Below are 26,728 nucleotides of genomic sequence, written 5' to 3' on the forward strand. Positions count from 1 at the left end.
CAACGTTTCTTTCTTAATAAATCTATCCCAAGATTAGCTCTGGTTTCTTCCCTCAGCCGCTAACTATCAGGAGTCTTTCAGATAGATGTTGGGTGAAATTTAATGCAAAGAAGTATAAAGAATAGGAAGAATGCAGAGGGGCAATTTAAACTAAATTGTACATTTTTAAAAGGGGTGCAGGAACAGGAGACACCGGGCGGTGCAAGTAAAAAAGTCATCGAAGGTGGCAGGACAAGTTGAGAAGGCTTTATAAATAGAGGCAAAAAACAAGGGAGTAATGCTAATTATTTATCAAAGAAAAGCTGGCTAGGCCTTAGCTGGAGAATTGTGGCCATTTCTAGGCACCACACTTTAGACAGGACACCAAGGCCTTAAAGGAGGTTTGGAGGAGATTTACTAGAATGGTAAAAGAGATGAAAGATTTCAGTTAAGTGGAGTGTATGGAGAAACTGAGGCACTTCTTAGACCAGAAAGGTTTAAGGGGAGATTTGACAGAATTGTTCAAGACTATCTTAAGCGTTTTTTATAGAGTAAACAAGGAGAATCTGTTTCAAGTGGTAGAAGATTCAGAGGACATATTATTTTAAAAAGTGGCAAAAGATAAGAGAAAAAAATTACGCAATGTGTTATGATCTGAAATATACTGCCTGGAAGGGCAGTGGAAGTAAATTCAGTAATAACTTTCCAGAGGGAAATGAATAAACAATTGAAAAGGAAAAAAATGCCAGGAAAGTGCAGAGGTTGAGAAAAAATAGACAGCTCTTTCAAAGAGGATTGGTGGGTTGAGTGTATGGTTGCCAGCCCTCCAGAGTTGGCCTGGAGTCTTGAGGAATTGATGATCAAGCTCCAGGATACTGCTGTGTGCACCTCTGGAGAAAAATCATTGCGGCATTAAAAAGGATTGTTTTTCTTTGTAATTTTCTTTGAACATTTCTCTTTACTAGATATAAAAAGATTGAAAATGGGGAAAAAAAAGGCTATTTGGCTGACAGTCAAACATTATCCAATAGGGTAATGAGACTTTTTGCTTTCCAATTAGTGTAGGAAGGCAGTGCTTCACAAGGATAGGATGTGTTGGCTGACTAACGGCTGAAGTATGGGGGCAAGTCATGTGATGAAACCTCCAGGAATACATTTAATCACAGCTGATAATCTTAGCCAAGTGGCCTCCTTCTGTGCTGTGACATTCTATGATACAACTTGTTTTAACATTTCTTAATTTTCTATTTTGGTAACTACCCATCAGAACTTCATCTTCCTTTTGGGTCTTACCTTCATAGTTCTAGTCTACTGCAAGGCTATCAGGATTAATTGTCTATCTGCTCTCCTGATTCTAATGGATAACCAGATTCAAAACTATTAAATGCTGAAATAAGTCAATATTTTCTGGGACCATTTCCATGTTCAATTAACACTTCACCGGGGATGACTTATGTCCCCAGAACCTACGGATTAGGAAGCAGACTTTGAGCATCTTGATGACTGTCGGCTGGAAAAATTCCACAGTCTTTCACAATTCGTGATGGACATCAGTTATCCAAAAGAGTTTTATTTTTCTGATGGGGTTATAATTTTGTAAGCCAAGGTTCTGTTTAGAACAGTGGTGAATAGTCATTCCTACTTGCTCTGAAAGTAACTTGGACAAGACATAGGCCAGAAGCTTCGGCTCGGCGAGTGGGGGCGGGGCCGGGGGATGGGGCCGGGATCGTAAAGTGACGCACGGTGACGTTGGGCGTGCGTCCCGACGTCACCACATGTCATTTCGATTTTCAGTTCAGCGGGCGCGCACCGGAGTCCGCTGCGTGCCCGCCGAACTGTCAAAGGCGTATTAAGGCCATTTAAAAACTAATTAAACCACTTAGCATAGCTGCCTGTTGAACCTTAAGGTTGGCAGGCTGGCGAAGAGCCCAGGTGGCCTTTGCATCTTTCATGAAATCTCATCCATGGATTTTTAAGTGAAACAAAGATTTTCATTTAAATTCATAGACATGTCCCAGTTCATGTCACATGAGGGGACATGCCCTAAATTTTTTTTTACTGCAAGTTTTGAAACTCAAACTTATGAAACACAAAGCTGCCTCAGGGAGATTTCTGTGCTCTTTCGTGTGCATGTGCGAAAGAGCACAGGCCCCGACTCACCCTACTCTCACTGCCCGCACAGGGAGTGCTTCTGGGTGTGCGACACGCTGGGCGGGCCTTAATTGGCCCACCCACATAAAATGGCAGTGCACAGCCGATCGCGGGTGGTGATTGGCTGCACGCCAGCCCGCCTGCGCCCACCCAACCCCCCCGACGAGGAGAAAATTCTCCCTATAGTTTTGTTATTGTCTTAAATAGCTACTCCTTTTTGCTTGCATGTTCCATCATTGAAGCTGCAATCTTGACCTAAATAAATATATGCACTGCCATCTAGTGAGAGATACTGCTGACGGAAACCTTTACTTCAGGTGGTTTTCAGCTAGGCAATGGGCAGTGCAGCTAGGTTGCCTGCTCAATGCCATCCATGAGAGGCCCAAACCGCTGTGATGTTTGGACCTCATTTAGGTTTCACTGGAACCTTAGGTGGCCCATCCATTCCCAGCGGTGACAGGCAGCCTGGCCAATTCGAGGGCAGGATTTCTGGCATATCTGGTGCCATTTATAGAGTCAAACAAGATCTCTTTTCAGTCTCTGGGAATTGTTGCTACTTTATATGGGGTCCATCCATGTTTCCAATCCAGTTCTGACTTACACTGGGACTGTGCCACTGGATGCATAGATATTTGGGCATGCATCTCACAGGGTAATGACTACCTAGTGATAATAATCAGAGGTTGGTATGCCTAAGTTTGTATGATTCGTTGTATAAAATTAGGTTTGTCTACCAGCAGCGAGTGAACGTTATATGTAATACTTATAACAGATAGCTTGTATGTGTAGATATGCAGCACACTGACAATGAAGAGAAATACCAGTATTACTAAATTATCAATATTTGTTTGCTTTCATTGAGATGTATTACCAGGTTAAAATGGCATTTCTTAGAAACTGTGGAATAACGGCATTGCTATAAGGTGGTGAACTGAATGCCCTGAGTTCAGTAGGTTGTAATTAAATTAATTCATTTGTCATGGTTTTGTACAAGCTTGGATGAATGCACATGCACACTATGCTCTGCAAAGTTGCTCTATATCTAGTCAGATAAAGCCAGTGATGAAGCAAAATATTGTTTAACCAAGCTTACTGATCATAGATGCAGAAAGCCACATCCACTTATAAAACATATGAATATATCGCAGACTCTTGTTCAGATTGTCAAAAACATGATTTTGTGAATGTGGTGCACAATGTACCTCACGTTATTTAATGCCACATGTATATTACAGAACAGCTTCAGTAGAAACGGTCTCAAGTGCTTGTGCTGTGGAGTCATCCTTTTTACCCCAGGGCAGATACCCCAGCACCAATGATGGCATAAAAACAACTGCGGATGTATATGGTTGCACACAAGCAGTTGTTTAAAAGTTTCCATTGCAACTTTCATTTCTGGCTTCTCAACCTCTGCCAACGTACGTGGAAAGTCTATTCAGACGAGTTATGTGAAAACCATTGACCTGAATGTACGGGCTCAGTGTTCAATCATTCCCAGCCAGCGCAAATAATACCATGTGCATGCAGCAATGGCTATTTACATTTTCCCCGGGCAACAGTGTTGCTTTCCAGAGAAGAAGCAAAGCATCACCTCTTCAGGTGACTCTCCACTCTCAATTTACAATACAGTACTGCCAGTGAAGTCTGGCTGCTATGGTGAGTGGCAGTGCTGTAATATAAAAGGAATATTTAATTACTAAGTCTTTAGGATGAGCTATCTGAAATGTAACCTTTATGACAGCTGGCAAGATTAATATGAAGTATCTTTAAAAAAAAAAATCTAATTTCTACTAAGTAGATCATTTTGCTTGTACCCCCTCTAGCTGCTGTTTTGTCCATCTTCTGGTATGAAGTGATGAGACAATCTTCAATCATTTACCTTAAAATTTGTTATTCTAAACAACATATTCGAATGATTATTTTATATATATGTCGTATATAATGACAACTCACAGTGGCGTTTTCAGATAAGTACCACACAGGGAGGGGTAGGTGATGATTATTCATCTTCTTGTACCCCCTTCTGCGCTCCTCTCCTTCCCAAAGAACAGAATTGAGATCAGGAAAATTGTGATTGATATCGATGCCATCATGAGTCCAACGTCCCAAAGACCAGCCTACGAGTTCAGAACCCTAAAATTCAACACAAGAGAGTGATCACATTCACATACACTTATGTGATGGGGGAAAAAAAAATGATGGTGGTGAGTTAGTAAAGTTCAAATAAATGTAAATGTATGAAGGGAGCAACAACTGTTAGAGGTTTAATGAAAAATTACCACTTCGCAAGCTTTTTCATATCCGTCAGGATTAATGGAAGGCAAGAAATGGATTCTAGTCTCCTCCACAAGGTGCTTGATTCGTGGATTTCCTGCTAAGTACTCTTGACACATGAACTGCATCAGCAAGAGGAGCAGCTCACGTCCAAGAACTTCATTGCCATGGGCTCCTGAAGAGTAATGGAACTCAGGCTCACCTAGTTCAGACAAATACAGTCAAAAATTACTTCATGCAAACCTAAAAGTAAGTAACACATTGCTTACCCCATATCATTTCTATTTAATTTCTTTATTACCATAATGGACTGCTGTATCCTGTGACCATTTAAGCTAGAAAACTCTTAAGTTACACAATCAACATCTTGGGGGCTACCATTAATCAGAAACAGAACTCGATCAGCCATATAAATACTGAGGCTACAAGAGCAGGTCAGAGGCTGGGAATACTGCATAGAGTACCTCAACTTCTAACTCGCCAAAGTCTGTTCACCATCAGCAAGGTGCAAATCAGGAGTGTAATGGAATACACCCCACTTGCCTAGATGAGTGCAACTCCAACAACACTCAAGAATCTTGACAGCATCCAGGACAAAGCAGCCCGCTTGATTGGAACCCCACCCATCACCATCAATATTCACTCCCTCCATCACTGATGCAAAGTGGCAGCAGTGTGTACTATGCACTGCTACAACTCACCAAGGCTCCTTCAACACCACCTTCCAAATCCACAACCTCTAATACCTAGAAGGACAAGGGCAGCAAATGCTTGGGGAACACCACTACCTGCAAGTTCTGCTCCAAGCCACTTACCATTCTGACTTGGAACTATATCGCTATTCCTTCCTTGGGTCAAAATCCTGGAGCTCCCTTCCTAACAGCACTGCGGGTGTACTTAACACCACATCGACTGCAGCAGTTCAAGAAGGCAGCTCACCACCACCCTCTCAAGGGCAATTAGGGATGAGCAATAAATGCTGGCCTAGCCAGAGATGCCTACATCCCATGAAAGAATAAAAAAAAAGTAAACACTTTGGACAGCATTTTCCGGTCGGTGAGCAGGGGCGGGGCCCGCTCACAGACGTGTAAAATAATGTGGGTTGATGTCGGGTGTGTGTCCTGACATCACCCCACGTCACTTAGATTTTCAGTTTGGCGGGCGCGCAGCCAACTCGGCTGTGCGTCTGCCGACCTGTCAACGGCCGCTTAAGGCCATCAGTGAGATACTTAAAACACTTCATCGACCTGCCCGTCCAACCTTAAGGTTGGGGGGCAGGCGAAGAGCCCAGGCAGCCTTCAGAGAAAACATGAAACCTCATCCATGAGCGGGATGAGGTTTCATGAGGGTTTTAAAATCTTAACATACTCTTCAAATAAAAGTTATGGACATGTCCCAGCTCATGTGACAGTGTCACATGAGGGGACATGTCAGTAAAATTTTTTCTATTCTTTAATCTGTTTATCATATTTTTCGCGCATGCGCGAAAGAGTGCTCTCCTGGCTCAGGGAATCCAGGCACATGTCACATTGAGCGGGCCTTAATCGGCCTGACCACATAAAATGGCGGTGCGCCCCCAACCGGGGGTGCCGATCGGGAACTCGCCTGTTTGCACCCGCTCCTGCACAACCCTCCTGACGGGGAAAATGCAGCCCTTTGTTTATTTATTTAGGTCACTGTTAACTTTAGTGAACGATTTGCTGAACAAAACTAATACACATGAGATAAGATCAGTTTACTTTAGTTTTCTGGAAAATATCCTAGACTATGGGTAACTGGCTATATTAGGGAGCAAATTTCAGCAAATTTAAGATTTCTAGGACATAGTTGGCCTTCAGAATCAAAATGTCAATATTTAGTATGATATTCTGATTGCTTCAAGTTGTTTATGTTATGTTAGCATTTTCAATATTTTAGCAGTGAGCTTCTATTAAATTATCAATACTCAAGTCATTTTCACTTAATTAATTAGATCACAAGATCAATTTGAATTACAAGGGCCTTTCATGCCTCTTATTCTCATCTTTCCAAAATACCACATTCTTATTAACAGCAACCAGTGAATTGAGTACAGTTTAATTCAGTTTCAAACTAACTAAAAGTAAAGCTGAGCAATTCCAAACTATAGAAGTCAATCCCATTTATTTGATGGAAAAGTTAAATCATTGACTACCCTAAACTGGAGCTGTGTAAACATTTGGAAGTTTATTTTGGACAGACTTTTCAAAGTTTCAAAAGAACTTGGATCCTCAGTAATGAATGTGTTGTCATCTCTGGGTTATGTCCAACACAATTTTTGAGTAATGTATGTAATTTCTTCCATTATATCTAATGCCACTTGACTAGATGGTACTAGTTCAAACCTTCAGTCCATATATTTATATTGTCAATAATTCAGCCAATTGAATATTTGATATGGTTTGATACACCCCTTCCTAAGAGTTCCAGAGACTGTTAATATTGGTATGATTAGAACAGATATTTCACACACTTCTCAAACAGCCATATCATTAAGCGTCAATTCTAAAAATATTGCACCCACACTTCATTTTAAAGCTTATTGAGGTCAATTTTTACTCCGAGGAAATGCAGCCCAACAAGTGGCTAACTTCTTCAGGAGATGTCATTGGATGACTTAGCCAACTTTAAAGGCCTGCATGGGGATGCTGATTGCTGACTTCTAATCAAAATGACCTATAAACCAGTCAGAAGCAGCTGCCCAGCAGTTAAGATCAGATGGCTTAGAGGCCAATGTTGGGGTCTCCCACACACACTAAATGTCTCAGGGAAATTAAGGAAGGGAATCCAGGTCCGTGGCTGTTCCCTCTGATCCACAAGGAAATCTGTAAAAAGTTAGATTTTGAGTTTGCCCAGATCACTTCAGCCTCTAGATCTCAATCCAAAGGGTTTTGGATTAACAGGGAAGCCATTCACTGCCCCTCTGCAAATCAGGTCTTTTTTTAAGGCAATTTTGAGAAAAAGGTCAGGCCTCAGGTTGGGCAGCAATGATATCATTGGGGATTTACCGTATACTTAACGAACTACACTGCCAGATTTTGGCAATTTTAAATTGCCAGATTAAGAATGGAGTGGGTAATTTCTCCTGCTCCATTTAACTGCTTCTCCTCTGGTTTCTACCAGATTATGCTAAATCAATCTTATCACTTGTAATTTAACATACTTTGTGAAAAGCGAGTAAATCTTCCACAGTGTTACAGAAAATTGGGTGACATGTTTGTAATGTACAATGTATTTTTCTTCTTCTGAAGTGAAACTGTGATTTCCCGATTTTTGTTAAGGAGTCTCAGGTCAGAGTTATGCTGTTTGTCAAGAAACTGTTCAGAGCAAGGTCAATTCATGATTAATTGCAGGTCAGTCTACTAGGCCAATTTTCTTGATCCTTGTTTCTGTTGAAGTCCTATTTTTCTGGCAGAGAAGGGTTGGACAACTCTTCCTCTAGGAGTATGCGCATTTTATGCTGACAAGATTTCTATTGCTTCCCAGAGAAGACAGGCTGTGCTTACATCTGTATTTGATGCAAACTGGACAACCACATGCTAATGAGACAAAAGGAGGCATTTGCAACCCTCTCTTTTATTCTTACAACACTGACTAGGTTATTCAGTACAAAGGCGCCCAATGAAACAAGGTGCTACAGCCTGTCTTGCTGTTATTCCGAGTCTTTTGTGGCCTAACTAGTGATCCCCAAAGTAAAACCATCATTGCTCCTCCTCATTCAACAAAAATACTGCAATTCATGCCTGCTTTACCTTTTGCTTTCTGTTCCACTCCAAGGACCAATCTGCAGGCCACCTTGGCATCAGAATTAGTCAGACCTCAATTGATTAGCTTTTTTTCACTCGTTCATTGCATTTGGGAGTTGCTGACTAGGCCAGCATTTATTGTCCATCCATAATTGCCTTTGAGAATGTGGTGGTGAGCCACCTTCTTGAACTGCTGCAGTCCATGTGCTGTAGGACCACCCATAGTGCTGTTAGGAAAGGTGTTCCAGGATTTAATCCAGCGAATGCGAATTAATGATATAATTCCAAGTCAAGATGGTGTGTGACTTGGAGGGGAATCTACAGGTGGTGGTGTTCCCTTGCATCTGCTGCCCTTGTCCTTCTAGGTGGTACAGATCATGGGTTTGGAAGGTGCTGTAGAAGGAGCCTTGTGTCGCAATGCATCTTGTAGATGGTACACACTGCTGCCACTATGTGTCAGTGGTGGAGGGAATGAACTATGAAGGTGGATGGGGTGCCAATAAAGTGGATTGCCTTGTCCTGAAATGGAGTCAAGCTTCTTGAGTATTGTTGTAGCTGCACTCATCCAGGCAAGTGGATAGTATTCTATCACCTTCCTGACTTGTGCCTTGTAGGTGGTGGACAGGCTTTGGGGAGTCAGGAGGTGAGTTCCCAGAGTTCCCAGCCCTGACTTGCTTCTGTAGCTACAGCATTTATATGGCTGGTCCAGTTCAGTTTCTGGTCAATTCCAGGATGTTAATATTGGGGGATTCAACAATTATAATGCCATTGAATGTCAAATGGTGATGGCTAGATTCTCTCTCGTTGGACATAGTTATCACCTGGCACTTGTGTGGCATGGATGATACTTGCCATTTATCAGCCCAAGCCTGAATATTGCCCATGTCTTGCTGCATATGGACACAGACTGCTTCAGTATCTGAGGAGTTGCGAATGGTGCTGAACATTGTGCAATCTTCAGCGAACATCCCCACTTCTGACCTTATGATGGAGGGAAGGCCATGGATGAAGCAGCTGAAGATGGTTGTGCCGAGGACACAACCCTGAGGAACTCCTGCAGCAATATCCTGGGACTGAGATGATTGACCTCCAACAACCACAACCATCTCCCTTTGTGCTAGGTATGACTCCAACCAGTGGAGAGTTTTTCCCCTGATTCCCATTGACTTCAGCTCCACTGGGATGCTCAGTTGACACCTACAGCTCACTGGTTCAATGCAAATGAAGCCTGGTGGCCCATTTTGCTTGAGATTGCGCTGCCTATTGGTTTTCGACACTAGTTGAATTTCCCTCTTTGTTCTTTCTTTCGCTTAGTCTCAGCTGTGAAAAAACTGTTGCATCACTGCTGAATGTATAGGCCAGCTGCTGATATACATGGCCTGGGGTGATTGCTGAGAACTGATGTCAATTTGTCAGGAATGGAGGTTTGACTGTCAAGATTTAAGACCAGCCTACTTGCTGAGTGGGTGAAAAATCCTATTCCAATGCCTAAGTTTAGGAATGTGGTAAAAACTACTGACCAGATCAGGAGGCTAGCCACTGCATCAGTGTTTAAATATTTTTTCAAAAAGTTTGTTTCAGGAGCATATATTTTAGGTGGGTACCCCAGGTTTTATCTTGGGACATTTCATTAGTAGACTATATATTTACGGGTGAAAGTAATTTGTAATGAAGAAAATATTTATCTTAGAAAATGAATGGGATTTTTACAGAGCAAATGGAGGCATGAAAGATAATCTGTAGTCTTTCGGATATATATCTTACCAATTTCATGCTCTCCTGGATTATCAGAGATCTCGATGGCGTACAGTTTCATTCCCTGATAGCTTTTGCCAATGTTGTAAATTCTAGTGATGTTTGGACACTGTTCATTTACTATCTTCATCAACTGTTCAACAAAATGTACAATTCAGTGAGAATTCAGTGGTTGGGGCTGAAAGAATCACAATGAGTTATTAGCTCCCTTGAGTGACATTTCTTAGCATCATTCTTAAAGGCTATCTCAAATAGCTCAGTTAAATTGTGTGCACCCTACACATACTTCAACACTTCCAAAGATTAACATCATATAAAACATTCAGAAGTTTAGGCAAGTGAGTACTAAGCAATGATAAAGCATTAATAAATCATCAGTCAACTAGGGTTGCACTAAAGACAGACTTTCATGCTTAATTAACTGAATAAATTGGTTTGTCCCTTATTGCAGAATTTTTTCTATCTGTATCAGGGCATCATTTTAGAAGTTAATGATGCAGAATTGTGTCATATGTTGTGCTGTAATCCCATAACAGAAGCTCGATAATCTAATGAAATAACTTATTAACATGATATGGAAGCTATGCTGGTGTGAAAACTTTAAGCCTAGCACACTTTGCTTTGTACACTTTGTACATAAATCTTTGATGATGGCAGGATAGGTTGACAAAGCAATTAATAAAACATTTGGGGTCCTGAGCTTTATAAATAGGGACATAAAGTACAATAGCTAGGAGATTATGCTAAACCTAAATTAAACACCAGTTTGTTCCCAGATAGAATATTATGTCCAATTCTGAGCACACTGCTTTGGGACAGGCAGGAAGGCTTTGGCAGGAGTGGAGAGAAATTTACTAGAATGGTTCCAGGGATGAGGCATTATAGTTACTTGGATAAACTAGAGAACCTGGAGTAGTTCATCTTGGGGCAGAGAAGATTAAGAGGAGATTTTATAGAGGTGTATAAGATCATAAAATGTTTAAATAGAGTAAATAAAAAGAGGAACTGTTCCCAATGGCTTAAGGATCAATAACCAGAGGACACGGATTTAAATTGATTGGCAATAGAACCAGAGGCAACATAGGCAAAGCTTATTTTATGCAATAAATAGTTAGGATTTGAAATGCACTCCTGATTGCCACTACTAAAGAGTAGCCTTCAAAAAAGGGAACTGGTTAACTACATGAAGGAGGAAAAGTTTCAGTGATATGGGGAAAGAGGGGGAGTGGAATTAAGTAGATTGCTCTTCAAAAGAGCTAGTGCAGACTCAACGGACTGAATAATCTGTGCTGTACTGTCCTATGATTCTATAGATGTTTGACATGATCACATTTGGTTAGGAGATTTTCACTCGAATATATATAATTTTTTTAAATTTCTGTTGTTCAGTTAGAGTTTTATTCTTGATGAACCATGCCAATGATTTTTGATTTGTGTGTACAACATATGCACACAAACTCCCAGTCAAAATTTAAGGGTAGAACTTGCTGTTCCTGATGCTATAGTTTGAACATTTAACATGCTCATATCAAATTGCTGTCTTTGCCAATTGTACACAGAGTTCTTCTTGTCATAATCTTAGTTACATAACAAGGTGACCAGACATTGACTAAATTAAGGGGCTGGATTCTTGTCTGCTGGGAAAGGTGTCAGGAATGACAAGCACTTAGAATTTATTTTTACACTAATTTCAAATTTGCAGTGCCTTCCTAACTCCGTGCTATTTTTGTGTGGCCTTTTTGCAGGTGAGGAAGGCCTTGGGTCATGACCCCGCATACATCTCTTTTGAATTTGGGGTCGTCATTGACCCCGACAGGAAATTTCCCACCCCCGCTATTTTCGTGTGCTGCTGTGGGTTTTGGAAGCCTTAAGAAACTTATCTCATTGGAGAGTTTGTGACCAATGGGAGAAGCCTGCTGAGGAGTTGGGAACATTCTGACAGGTAAGTGTAAAATGTTTTGACAACTACAAATGTCTCTATTAGATAATGCACTGTAACGCAGATGTGTTTTAACTGCAATGATTCATCATAGGGCCCTATTCTGAAAAAGTAATTTGGCCGTTACATTGACCAGCATTGTTTAAGTGTTGAGATGATATGGTGGAAATGGGGCTCGGACACAGGCTTGGCTTTCGGAAGTCAGGAAACACGAGTCAAGTTTGTTCCTGAGCCTGACATGAAAATCCGGGCCAATAATTGTGCATTAAAATATGCTCCTACTGAAGGTGATTCATTCATTAGTTTTACCAGATCCACCAACATTGTCATTTTGAAGGTAAGCAAATTAAGATCAGCTATATCACAGCAGAGTACGTTTCAAAATTGTCTCTTTTCACATTTTGGAGAAATCACTGAGTAAAGCTGAAAAAAGAAAAATGTCCTTAAGTTATTGCACATTTATGAAATTATGTTTTGCATCATTGAGAAGTAAATTAAATTTGTCAAGCAAATTTGATTGTTTCCAATTTGAAAATAAAATATTTCCTATGCCTGTGGACATGTTTCCAGGTACTTAGCGAGTTCAGAAGATTTCAATTCCTCCTCACATTGAAAATCTGTCATACATCAGAATCCGTTCCACTGAATAATTTCATTGCAAACTTAACAGACAAATACTATGAACAAATCAATAGGCCACATTTTATTTATGATTTGTACTACCAGTTACTTGTGCTACCTTGGGTTTGAAACAACCTCAAATATCAAAGTTTATCATTGCCGAGGACAAGATTTCAGCCACAGATTTATTTTCTAGACTGCTGTGTTTAAATGTGTGAGTACTGACCCTGAGATTATACTGTGGGACAGTGCTATTGCATTCACCGCTAAGTATCTCATGGGCATTCCTTTTAATACTTTCTGAAAGTACCATTTGCCTGCCACATAATATACTTGGACAGTCAGATCCAAGCCTAGAATTTGCTGTTCGTAAGCTAATTAACTGAGTTTTTAAATATCTTTGGTGAGTTTAATAATCTTGTTGTTTTCAACCAATAGGCTAAATGGTGAGTTATATCTCCCTCACCATGGGCCAGTCAATGAAAGGGAAATAGCATTCACCCTCTTAATCAGCTACAAGCTACAATTAGGAGGGACATGTGAGATTATCAGAAATTCAGCAGCTTGCAGTGAAATCCTGTAGCCAGATATCATGCTTACTCCTCTATATCACATAGGCAGTATGGTGGTTTAGGTGTTGCCAGTCTAAAGCAAAATACAAGCGCCAAGGGACAAAAGCGTGCTAATTTAAGCTACCATTATCCAGGCACAATACAATCGAGAAAATAAATGCAATGCACTTGACTTGAACATTGAGCTGAGTATTTATTTGCCATTGGTTACAATATTTTTGAAAAAATTAATGGACATGTCCCAACTCATGTGACAGTTTCACATGAGGGGACATGTCCTCAATTTTTTTTTTACCTTTCTTCAATGTTTCATAACTTAAACTAATCTCCCTGAGGTATCTCTGTGTCTCAGGTAGATTTCTGCGCTCTTTCGTGCACATGCATGAAAGAGCGCAGGCCCCGACTCAGGTAGGGAACCCCACCCCCACCCCCCTACCCGCACAGGGAGCACCTTAATTGGCCCGCCCATGTAAAATGGCAGCATGGCCCCAATCAAGGGTGCCGATCGGGGGTGCAGATCGGGTTCGCATCTGCCCCCGCACAATCCCCTTGACGAGGGTGGGGGGGGGAAATTTCTGCCCATTGTCTTTTCAGTCATTGTTGGGAACCTCATCCCGCCCGTGGATGAGGTTTCGAAAAAAATGCAAAGGCAGCCTGGCCTATTTGCTCGCCCGCCAACCGTAAGGTTGGATGGGCAGCAAAAAATTCAATTTAATTACTTGATTAATGGGCTTAATAGCCCTCTTAATTGTTGGCGGGTGCACTGCCGACTCTCACATGCACCTGCCGACCGAAATATCGCGCGAGTGTGCGATGATGTTGGGAAGCCCGCGCTATTTCATGCTCATGCATGTTGGGCACACGCCCGCACGCTGAGCTGAAAATCCTGCCCACAGAGTCTATTCACCTCTACTTGATATGTAGATGTTTGAAATGACAGTGAGCGAGATACAGGTTTAACACACTATCAGCTGCTTATTGTATGTGTTGATAACTTTTGGGATCAGGTGGGTGGAATTCAGGCAACAGCATAGACCTGTTGACCTCAAAGGCTGTAATATCTAATCGCCAAAAAAAGGACACAACCTGTACGACTGAGTGCGGGATTTTCTGGTCCCATCAATGGCAAATGGGGCAGGAAAATGTGGAGAACGACAAAAAGCCAGTTCCCCACCAGCATAAAATAAGTTAGCAACTTTCCGCTCCTGACTTTCATGGCGGGCCAGGTAGTCCACTGCCTCATGCTGGGCACCACATTTGAATGTATTTGAATATCATGAATACTCATTGAAAAAAGGCAGTTCACCAGAATCATGCCCCATTCCAGATCAAATGTCCATGCCGGCAGCTAATTACACCGGCGTGATTCACAACCAGATATAAGTGATGTGCACCTGGCAAGCACCATTTCACTCGTGACCTCAAGGTATGCCCACCTATCTTTCATTCCACTGCGCTCGCGGCTACTCCAGTTCTGTGCCAAGGCTGTGCAGGCAAAATGAAGGGAACTCAAGGAGTGGCAGGGGAGGGTCAGATCTAAAGCTAAAGTGGTCCCCTACCAGTATTCCAGAAGGCTGTAATAACACTCCAAGGGACTCAGTGGAGATGTAATGTCTGGGATGAAAGTGACCCATGGGTTCCACAATAACTCTCTAGTTAGCGATTGAAGGCTTACGTTTGTTCATGTTTCTGTTCAATGTTTTCACAGACACAAGCTTGGGTGCCTCATGGATGGAGCAGGTAATGTTGCCTTCATCCTGGCAATCAGTCAACTAAGAAGGAAAAGAAGGGCCTGTCATTGCCAGGCTGGGCTAAGGGAAGGGCCTCACCCTGTTGAACAAGGGCCAGTGGGGCCCCCTCCAGACCCAGAAGCTGAGGCTGACAGAGCCATGGAGTGGAGGGGTCTAGCAAGACCAAGGGTGTATAGAAGACGCCTCTCATATGACCAGATGAGCAAGAAACAGTGCCGTAGATGCCTACACATGCCTAAGGATGTGGTGGCTCACATCTGCCACATTCTCCAAGAGGAGTTGTCACCACAGGAACTGGGAGGCCACCCACTGCCAGTGGCTCTAAAAGCGATGGCCGCTCTTAATTTCTTTCTGAGTGACTCATTCTAGGGCTCCACTGGAAATCTCTGTAGGTTTTCTCAAGCACCTGCTCACAAATATATCTGAGGGGTTACAGATGCCCTATTTAGCAAGGCGAACAATTACGTCCAGTTCTCCCTGGTTGAAGCCAGAAAGGCTGACAGAGCAGTGGGATTTGCAGTGATCCCTGAATTGCCACTGGTGCAAGGTGCCATCAACTGTGGCATTAAGAGCTCCCTGGGAAAAGCTAGTGCAATTGGTCAAGAGGAAAGGGTTCCACTCTCTCAATGTGCTATTCATCTGCAACCACCAGGAGCAGATAACTCGCACATCTGGAGTCACTCGCAGGTGCCACAGATCTTCGAGGGTCCGCAGGGCATCCTGGATTACAAAGGCTACCTGCAAAGGACGTGGTTGATACACCCGCTCGTCAGCTACAAAGTGCCTCAGAGGAGAAGTATAATGCTGCTCATTCTGCAACACAATCATTGATTGAGCAGACCATTGGCATTTTGAAGATGTATTTTCGATGTCTGGACTGGTCAGGTGATGCTCTCCAGTACTCACCACAGAAGGGTCTCCCGCATCATCGTGGCTTGCTACACCCTATGCAACCTGGCGCTCAATGTGGGGGATGTTTTGCCAGAATGAGATATGGAGGAACTGAACATCTCTTCCGATGATGAGGACATTGAGGAAGCTAAGGATCCGGAGGAAGGCACTCTAGTATCGGCCATACAAGGCAGGCATGCATATAACATGCTTATAGCCACCAGGTTCCAGGATGATGATGACGACCAGCTCATGTGAACCTCTTTCACTAGTGCTGTCCATATCAGGTCCATCTTACCAACTTGGTTGCGATCGTAATCAGGTCAATACCGCACATCCATCTCTGAATGAGGAGTGACAATCCAGTGTCACAATGTCTTCATCCTTGGAAGGTATGGCAGCCTTGGGAGTATGTGGCCTGTCATGGGATAAGTGCAACATGGCATTTTGTACACAGAGTTGAGATGGTGCAACCTCTTCAAGCATCTTGCCAACATTCCATTGCATATACAGCAGCCTTCAAGAGGCAGGAGCAGCACTGCAATCCTCAGTGCACTTGTGGCAGTATGCCTGCAGTCTGGCAAGGCTTCTTAAGGTGGTTAATCATCACCCAGTGGTTCTTGCCTTCATGTGTGAAGTTGATTCTGAATCCGCACTGCATTTTGTCCAAACAGGCAATCGCTCAGGCAAGACAAGTGTTCAGGCCGCATCATCATTCTCAGTCCCCAGCATTAGATATATCTTCAGGACGCAGTCATCTGTAGCTCTCAGTAATGGATGTGAGGCTGCACTTCAGCTCACCTTTCAGTGGATCACGAAAACCTCAGGAGGCAGCATAATCTGATATCTGTCAAGCACTCATGATCATGCCTCCTTTCGGTGTCTCCCTTGCTGCTTAGCCATGGCATTTGTGGGCCCGAAAGAAAATACTGACACTCCATCTGGGCCTAAAGGACCCCAATCATTGATAATGAAGAGCACATTTTCATTCCAACAGTCTGACAAATGCAGACGGAACCCAGGCACACCGATGCCATGGTAAGTTGCACATTACCATGTTGACTGACCGCCTCAGAGCTGGAAGAGGGTTAATGTGACGGGACATTAGCCAGATCTTCAGATCCAGCGCTGCATTGTCCCATATCCAAGTCTGCACATAACTCCTAGATCACACAGTTTTAACCATCCAGCAGTATTCACAAGGCTCAACATCTGTCAGCGAGGCTCATAGCTCTAAACCATGGAGGTGGGAAGGTGGGGGCTAATGTTGGGGTGATGTTCAGATGTACACACGGACATGAGATAATGCTGTAGGCAGACAGGAGCGATTAAGAGCTTGAGTTTTGGTTCATATGTAAGGCACACTCAAGGCTGACAGAAACTACATGGAGGCTAATTCAAGGTGCACCAACCCCATGCGCATCATCATTCACTCCTCTTAGATCCACATTGAGCATTCAACAGTGCATAAGCATCGGGGAATAAAGCAACCACCAGGTTCGAAACTCATGAGGCAGCATTATATTAACCTCTGAAGCAGGCCTCAGAGATGCCTTGTCCAACAACCACGTTCTTAGAGCCAGAGGCTTCATTCAATTCGATACTTGTGCAGAGAACACTCAGGCACTGTAATGAGATGGTTCTAGACAGCATAGAGCTGAGGCAGACAATGAGACATTTGGGAGGAGGGGGGCATCGATGACACTTGACTGACCCTGAGGCGTTTCATCAGATAGAAGAAGTATACAGTACATCAGAAGCGGAATGAGTCAAAATCTATTTACATTCGTGCAAATTCTATACAGATTGTGGACACCTGTGCTATCTTTGTGCTCTTAATATTTCTTAATTTTTCTTACCTTATCTCTACGTCTAGGTGTGTCCCCAACATCCACAGCAGAGGTGGAGGCAGCCGGCTGACTGCAGAGCAGGGCCCTCCAGGCCCCGGCTTTCCAGAGGATACCCACCAGGGTCATCACAGACAACAGGGCGTAGCAGTCAGCCGGCCGCCTGACCAAGGCCTGACCAGCAGGATGCCCATCTTGCTGTGGGGCAGGTGCACCCTCCTTGACCTGTGGAGCTACAGATGATGGGGCCACAGGCAGAGGGGATTGGGATCAGCTGGATACTCTCGGAGTCAACTTGGTGGATGGCCCTGGGGTGTCCAGCTGATGGTCCTCTTCCCGATGGGTGCCTGAGGGTCTGACTCCCTATGGGTGCCCTGCCTGGCTCCTTGAGGAGAAGGGGCATCTGGGGTAAGATTGAGTTGCCCCGTCTCCCTCTCACCTAGCCACTGATAGGCCCCACCAAAGGCTGCAGGTCCTGGTGAATATCAGGCGCAATGTCCCGGACAAACGTCTCCATGGTGGTTGCCATCGTACCTGTGTTGACCTCTGTGTGCTGGCATGTCGGCACAGCCGTATAAGATTGAATATGGACAGACTCCTCCATCGTCCGTTGCAATCTGTTGACGGCATCTGACAACCTTGCCTGATGTTCCCATGTCTGTCTTTGCAGCTCCAACATCTGTGTTAGGGCTGAGTCCAGAGGCTCATCCTCTGACTTGGACTCTGCAGGAGCCTGGCCTCCAGCAATCCTCCAAGTGCCGGTGACCTTGGATGTCCCTGCCACCACCTGCTGTGGATCAGAATCTGCTGTGCTCACCAGATTGTGATCCTGAGCCTGCTCTAGAGCTAGGTCCCACCAAGGTGTGTACCTCTGTGCTGGTGGGTGAACGCTGTGTTGGCTCTACGTCCTCAGGATCCTCATCTGATGTGAGAGCTGGGGCTGATGAACTGGCTGGCAGTAGGCCTCTTCATTTCCCGCTGGTGCCTGTCAAAGAGAGAAGCGATTATTAATGATTGGCTGCATAGTCACCAACATTACAAAACACTCAACAGTTTTGTTGGGTGACTGAGCTGTTAATGAGTTCTCACTGGCTTGGGAGATGCCGGCCTCACCCTTGGCGCAGGCACGGTCCTGGTCCTCACTGGCCAGTTCTGCAGCATGCTTTTCATAGATGATGAGGGCTCTGAGCACAGGCATTCCCCCTCCAGTCTGGGATCTCTCTCTTCTATTGTGGGCACTCTTGTCCTGCATAAAGACAAAAATGCAGACTGTGAGCCGGACAGATGCTGAGGCAGATGATAAGGGTGCCAGCCATGTGAGACCTGTGTAAAGCCTGAGGACGTGAACTGCACAGGATGTGAGAAGAAATGAAGATGTCAAAGTGTGCGTGAGAAAGTCAGCAGTGATGTTCCTTGTGATGGCAGTGTGTGAAATCGCTGTGGACTGTACCCTCACGAATGCCTGATGGGCTTTTGAGAGAGAGAGTTCAGAGTGAGGAGAAGGTTGACTTATCCTGGCAGAGCGGATGAGATCATTCACCCTCTTTCTGCACTGGATAGGAATCCTCTTCTGAGGAGCATTGGCACTGACCACCCTGGCGATCTGCTCTCAAGTCAGCATGGTGAGGTTTGTGGACCTCTGTCTCCCATCACGGAAATAAAGAATGTGCTAGTGTGCCTCCACAGCATCCAGAAATGCCCCCATTGCATTGTCGCTGAACTTGGGGGCAGTAGGCTCCTTACTTTTCGGGGCCATCACTCACCACGACCCGTCCCGGGCTGCACAGAGTGGATGATGTCTGCGGGTGTGGTTTAAATGTGGCGCCCAGAAAGATGATCCGATGGGGTCACAGTGGGGATGACAAATCCCAGCCTGCCCCACCACGAGGTACAACATGCTTCACGTTCATGAATAAATAATGAGCTGAGAAGTGGACGATCTGGTGAGGAAACCCGCCACACCAGCCGGTGGGAAACGCGTCCCTTCCCCCAGCGTATTTAGTCTCCAGAGCAGAAAACTCAGCCCTGAGTCCAGGACCACATTCTGCTCCATTTATCTTGGTTCTGCTTCTTTACACAGCCCCTAAGTCCAGAATTTTAAGGGTTATTTAGCCAATATAAATCAATTGCCCTACTTAAATATGGATGGAATTGCAAAATGTGATCTCAAAAAAACTCATAATATACCCGGGAAATCATATAAAAAAGGGTTCTTCCAGTGTTGAACAGTGGCTCAGGTCATTAATAGCTCTTTAACTAAAATCACAGTTTCACCTATGTTTTAGTACTGACCTACTGATTGTTACTTGTAGTTAATACAGAATAGCGTTAACACTTTTCAAACAAATGTCTCAGAAATGTGCAAGAATCCACATTAACTAATAATTAAAGCTGCTCCTGAAAGTCTACCAATCTTCTGCAAAAGAAATTCATGGATAAGTGAGAATATATCAGAGAGGAGCATGAAAAATGATGCTTTCACAGTATGCTATGTGATTTCAATCTAATGTTTATAGTTGTTTGAGCAAAATTATAATTATTCTACTGAACCATGCTTAAGTTATTTAATACCTAATGTTACAATCCCAGCTGATGTTATTACTGGACAAGTCAGATCCCAGAGTGAAACCTGGCTTGATAGATCCTAACTTATATTTTTTTTAGAAACCGTGTAGGTAAGCTACTGAACAAATTCACAGGAGTTTGCTGATAAGCTTTTAATACAAAGATTAAAACATTTATTGAAGAAGAAAAATGAACCATATTACACCAGACAAAAGAGTTGGAAGGATATCAATACAAACACAACAAAATGATTCAAATATTCACTACTCCTTCATCTCCGGCTATATCTTTTACAGACACAAAGAAATTTGGAAAGATAAAATAACTTACCATATCTATCTCATACTCTAATATTCAGGGTAAAAATGTCCTACATGTGAACCAACTGGTGAACTGTAGACAGACACACACCACTCCAAAGTAAATGACAAATGCGACCAGAACAGATTCTATGGATTTCTCAACAACACACCCAGAAGCTTGTCACACTGTGAGCCAATCGGTCTCACTGAAACTCTGTCTTTCTCACGAGGGTTTCCAATTTCCACCTTTGAAGAACTCGTCTTGGAATCTCTCCACAAACTGCTCCCACTCAGACAGCTTCAACAAGAATCTACTTCCAGGGTTTCAATCTCACCGACTGAGATTCCTTTCCCCAGATCTCCACATGTACTCAAAAGTTTCACCTTTCAAGTACACTTTCAAGACCTTATGCAATGCCAAACAGAACACCACTGCTCCAAAAGGGTACCTTTGCCCTTACCACCCACAGCACGGAGTCACCAACCTTTGGCTGCCTCTTGGATCTTCAGGGCTTCTCTCAAGCTCACTTTGCTTTAAGTCTGCACCCCTCAGCTCTCTCTCTCTTTAATTTGGAGCCTATTTCATTGCTCCTTTCACTTAACTTTACTTAGCAGAACCTGTTTCTGATCTCTGTTCTTGTCCCTTACCTGGGACTGTCTCTTGAGACCTCTTTCTGTCCCACTCCCTTGTTTGGGGCCTTCTTTGTTTGGGACCTTCTCCCCATTTCCTGCTCCCTGGGACACCTTCTCTCAAATAGTGCTCCTGTTCAGGTCACCTGATCTGCAGTTTCATGCCGTTTCACTTCCTCTCATCTTTTTCTTCTGCACATGTGTGCAGGGCTGCTTCCTGGCCTAAAGACATGAAAATGGACGAACTTCGCATGTGCGGCCCTTTCGCAGGCAGCACATACGCAAAAGTCCCGAGGCCCGACGGGAACTGTAGTTCCAGAACTATGACTAAGATTTAAACTTAAGGAAAGTCTTTTTCTTTTTTTTGTTTCATTACACTAAAGTACATGCAAAAATCAGCCCTAACTGCTAAACGTTATAAAGTGCTAAACTTAACAATGTAAAAGTTACAATTCCTAAAGCTCAATGCTTTATGGTGTGGTACTGAACCATTTAGAACAGGAAGGCTCCCAGTTCAACCCTGGCTTCTGTTCAGTCAGCCTATCTCAAAGGGGAGGCTCCTCAATTTTTTAGTTATATTTTATAGTGTCAGCCGTGGCTCAGTGGGTAGCACCCTTGCGTCTGAGTTGCAAGGTTCTTGGTTTAAGTCCCACCCAATAGCTTCAGCACAAAAATCAAGGCTAACGCTCCAGTGCAGTACTGAGGGAGTGCTGCACCGTCAGAGGTGCTGTCTTTCAGATGAAATGTTAAACCAAGGCCGCTTGGGTGGATGTAAAAGATCCCATGACACTATTGTGAAGAGGAACAGGGGAGTTATCTTCAGTGTCCTAGCCAATATGTATTCCTCAATCAACATCACAGGATTATCTAGTTATTATCACATTGCTGTTTGTGGGAGTTTGTTGTGTGCAAAATTGTCTGTGTTTCCCCTGCATGACAACAGTGACTACACTTCATAAGTACTTAGTTGACCGGAAAGCCCTTTGAGATGCCCAGTGGTCGTGAGCAAGTTGTTCTTATTTTTCATTTTACTCTTATGACCCTTTTTTTTATTATTCATTTACGGGATGTGGGCTTCGCTGGCTGGGCCAGCATTTATTTCCCATCTGTAGTTGCCCTTGAGAAGGTGGTGGTGAGCTGCCTTCTTGAACCACTGAAGTCCATGTGATGTAGGTACACTCACAGTGCTGCTCAGGAGGGAGTTCCAAGATTTTGGCCCAACGGCAGTGAAGGAACAGCGATATATTTCCAAGTCAGGATGGTGAGTGGCTTGGAGGGAAGCTTCCAGATTGTGGTGTTCCCATCTATCTGCTGCCCTTGTCCTTCTAGATGGTAGTGGTTGTGGGTTTGGAAGGTGCTGTTGAAGGAGCCTTGGTGAATTCCTGCAGTGCATCTTGTAGATGGTACACACTGCTGCTAATGTGCGTCGGTGGTGGAGGGAATGAATGTTTGTGGATGTGGTAACAATCAAGCGGGCTGCTTTGTCCTGGATGGTGTCAAACTTCTTGAGTGTTGTGGGAGCTGCACTCATCCAGGCAGGTGGGGAGTATTCCATCACAGTCCTGACTTGTGCCTTGTAGATGGAGAACAAGCTGTGGGGAGTCAGGAGATGTGTTAAAAATCATAGGATTCCCAGCCTCTGAACTGCTCTTGTAGCCACAGTGTTTATATAGCTAGTCCAGTTCAGGTTCTCGTCAATGGTAACCCCCAGGATGTTGATAGTGGGGGATACAGTGATGGTAATTCCATTGAACATCAAGGGGTGATGGTTGGATTCTCTCTTGTTGGAGATGGTCATTCCCTGACACTTGTGTGGCGTGAATGTTACTTGCCGCTTGTCAGCCCAAGCCTTGATATTGTCTACTTCTTGCTGCATTTGGACATGGGCTGCTTCAGTATCTGAAGAGTCACAAATGGTGCTGAACATCATGCAATCATCAGCGAACACTTCTGACCTTATGATGGAAGGAAGGTCATTGATGAAGCAGCTGAAGATGGTTGGGCTGAGGACACTACCCTGAGGAGCTCCTGCAGTGATGTCCTAGAGCTGAGATGACTGATCTCCAACAACCACAAACAACTTCTTTTGTGTTAGGTATGACTCCAACCAGTGGAGAGTTTTCCCCTTGACTCCCATTGACTCCAGTTTTGCTAGGGCTCCTTGATGCCACACTCTATCAAATGCGGCCTTGATGTCAAGGGCAGTTACTCTCACCTCACCTCGGGAGTTCAGCTCTTTTGCCCATGTTTGAACCAAGGCTGTAATGAGGTCAGGAGCTGAGTGGCCCTGGCGGAAACCAACCTGGGTGTCAGTGAGCAGATTATTGCTAAGCAAGTGCCCCTTGATAGCACTGTTGATGACCCCTTCCATTACTTTACTGATGATGGAGAGTAGACTGATGGGGCGGTAATTGCTGGGTTGGATTTGACCTGCTTTTTGTGTACAGGATATACCTAGGCAATTTTCCACATAGACGGGTAGATGCCAGTGTTGTAGCTGTACTGGAACAGCTTGGCTAGGAGCGCAGCAAATTCTGGAGCACAAGTCTTTAGTACTATTGCCGGAATATTGTCAGGGCCCGTAGCCTTTGCAGTATCCAGTGCCTTCAGCCATTTCTTGATGCTGGGGACCTCTGGAGGAGGCCGAGATGGATCATCCGCTCAACACTTCTGGCTGAAGATTATAGTAAATGCTTCAGCCTTATCCTTTGCACTGATGTGCTGGGCTCCTCCTCCATCATTGAGGATGGAGATATTTGTGGAGCCTCCTCCTCCAGTGAGTTGTTTAATTGTCCATCACCATTCATGACTGGATGTGGCAGGACGGCAGAGTTTAGATCTGATCCATTGGTTGTGGGTTTGCTAAGCCCTGTCTATCACTTGCTGCTTATGCTGTTTGGTACACAAGTAGTCCTGTGTTATAGCTTCACCAGGTTGACACCTCATTTTTAGATACGCCTGGTGCTGCTCCTGGCATGCCCTCCTGCACTCTTCATTGAACCGGGGTTGATCCCCTTACTTGATGGTAATGGCAGAATGGGGGATTTGCCAGGCCATGAGGTTACAGATTATGTTCGAGTGCATCTGTGGCAGGCAGGTTGATGAAAATGAGGTCAATTATGTTTTTCCCTCTTGTTGGTTCCCTCACCACCTGCTGCAGGCCCAGTCTAGCAGCTATGTCCTTTAGGACTTGGCCAGCTTAGTCAGTAGTGGTACTACCGAGCCATTCTTGGTGATGGACATTGAAGTCCCCCACCCAGAATATGTTCTGTGCCCTTGCCACCCTCAGCGCTTCTTCCATGTGGTGTTTAACATGGAGGAGCACTGATTCATCAGCTGAGGGAGGGTGGTACATGGTAATCAGCTAGAGGTTTCCTTGCCCATGTTTGACCTGATGCCATGAGACTTCATGGGGTCCAGTGTCGATGTTGAGGACTCCCAGGGCAACTCCCTCCCACTGTGCCACTACCTCTGCTGGGCCTGTCCTTTCAGTGGGACAGGACATATCCATGGATGGTGATGGTGGAATCTGAGACATTATCTGTAACATATGATTCTGTGAGGATGACTATGTCAGGCTGTTGCTTGACTAGTCTGTGAGAAAGCTCTCCCAATTTTGGCACTAACCTCCAGATATTAGTAAGGAGGACATTGCAGGGTCGACAGGGCTGAGATTGCAGTTGTCATTTCCGGTGCCTAGGTCGATGCCGGGTGGTCCGTCCGGTTTCATTTCTTATCTTCGTGTCAGTTGGAATGCAAGGGTGCGAGTACATCAAACCACCTTTTGGTAGATCTACTCTTGGGCTTGGCTAAAACTGCCATCCACAGGGTTAGGATACAAAGGAACTGCCATCAGCGATGATCCGACTCTTTCTTCTTGGTGCCCGCTGACTCCCTGCTCTAGCCATTTGTTCCTGGGGCTCTGCAGCCTCCCCTTTGAGAGGCACTAAGGATGCCCGATATCACACTCCCCACCCTAAACTCCCACTGGATAGGTGTGCAGCAAATGAATAATGTGGGTGGCATTGGCTGCGTGCCTAGACGATTAACATTAGCAGGCAGCACACGTATGCTGTCTGTATTAACATTAAATGGCATGGTGTTGCCACACCCACTGCATGCCCATTTTCAATTGGGATCCAATTTCTAAACCATTAATTTTAGATGAGAAAGAGGAAGGAAAATAGGCTTTATATTTTTCCTGTAGTCATCAGTTTGCAATGAGCCAAAACTGTTTAACTTCAGCTGTCTTATTTTCCTAACAAGTTCTGTAATATGACATATTAAACATCGCTTTGGTTGCCAGGTTCATACTCGGGTCTGCACTTAAGAAGTAATGCATCACTTTAGCTTACCAGGGATCTTTTCAACTTGGATTGTGCTGCATTGAACTACACTGGGAATTGGCACAGTGACAAGTGCAAAGCTCATATGATACACTATCGGACATGATGTTAAGTGTTTGAAAGGTTAGGTGAAACAAGAAACTTGAATTAAAATAGTTCGATCAGAAATGATCCAAAATACAATTGAGCCTTAGGAGTAAACTATTAAATAAAACGTAACAGATGTTATCGTAAAGTGAATAATGTGTACTTCAAACACTATTTATCATTAGTTGAAGTGCAGCAATGACATATAATAATCTTCAGCAGATAAAGAAACTGTTCAGTAGTATGTCATTAAGCATTTTCAGACTCAGGTAAATTAATTTTTATATTAATATACAGAAAGGTAATGAATTGATACATATTAATATACAGTTTTACAAGTAAATGAATTGTTGATTTGGATTGTATAATATGATACAGTATTAGAAAGACAAAATCTTACTTTTAGTTTTATTTCCCCCATCTTTATTACTTAGCCTGAAAGAAGTTGTAGTTTATTTCAAATACAAATGGTCTTATATGAACTGTATATTAACAGTGCTTGCATCAGTATAAAACTAACAAAAGTAGCCTAGTGGGTCCGAAATTAAACTTAAGCCCCATTAAGATAATAATAGTCATCAGTTCCACAGAAGTAATATTCTTAGATTGGTTTCATTAACCTATTACTTTGAATATTTATGCAATTTTAATTTGTAAACAAAGTTCCTTGCTTCCATCTTTCATTAGGAATTAATAAACTTGCATTAGAACAACCAAAAGTTACAAGTGGCACATTTATGTGACTATATAAGACTCCAGTGGATGGTAATTATGTTTTATAGACCAGGCAAGTTCAGAATAGTGAGACTATTAGATCATGGAGAATGTTTATGGATTTAACTCGAACTATATTTGACTTGCTGTGGTTTATGCAGCAATGTAATTGAAACATGGCAAATTAATAGAAATTCTTTTGTATTACTGTATTTCTAGTAGAGCTCTTACTTAACTCATTAAGATGCATGGAAAAACATAAAATAGTTAAGCTAGTATCAGGACTGCACCATTCAGTATGTTGATGTAATAATGCAGTGTGCCAAAGGGAGGAAAACGTTTCATGTTATGAAACTGCAGTTGATGGCAAACACATGGTTGCCTCTCTATTCACTGTATACAGAAAAATCAACTGTCTGACTTTATTCCAATATCAGTTGAGTCTTTTCATATGGCTCTTGTGAACGCCTGACTGATTTGTTTGTCCACTTTTGACTAGCGTTTGATGCACAAGAGAGAGAAATGTAAACAGGCCGTGAA

The 26,728-nt window shown here is 43.5% G+C and overlaps 1 protein-coding gene across 1 annotated transcript in view; it reads right to left on the bottom strand.

Annotated features, from left to right (window-relative positions):
- Positions 1 to 26,728, bottom strand: part of LOC144694428 (inactive carboxypeptidase-like protein X2) — a 233,290-nt gene that overhangs the window by 54,249 nt on the left and 152,313 nt on the right. The window contains exons 8-10 of the mRNA XM_078564823.1: positions 9,933 to 10,056; positions 4,410 to 4,606; positions 4,084 to 4,263 (exon numbers count right to left, since the gene is read on the bottom strand). Coding sequence (XP_078420949.1) covers positions 4,084 to 4,263; positions 4,410 to 4,606; positions 9,933 to 10,056 — 501 coding nt within the window. The remainder of the gene's footprint in view (positions 1 to 4,083; positions 4,264 to 4,409; positions 4,607 to 9,932; positions 10,057 to 26,728) is intronic.

This window comes from Cetorhinus maximus, chromosome 20 (genome assembly GCF_964194155.1).
Source record: "Cetorhinus maximus chromosome 20, sCetMax3.hap1.1, whole genome shotgun sequence".
NCBI lineage: Eukaryota > Metazoa > Chordata > Chondrichthyes > Lamniformes > Cetorhinidae > Cetorhinus > Cetorhinus maximus.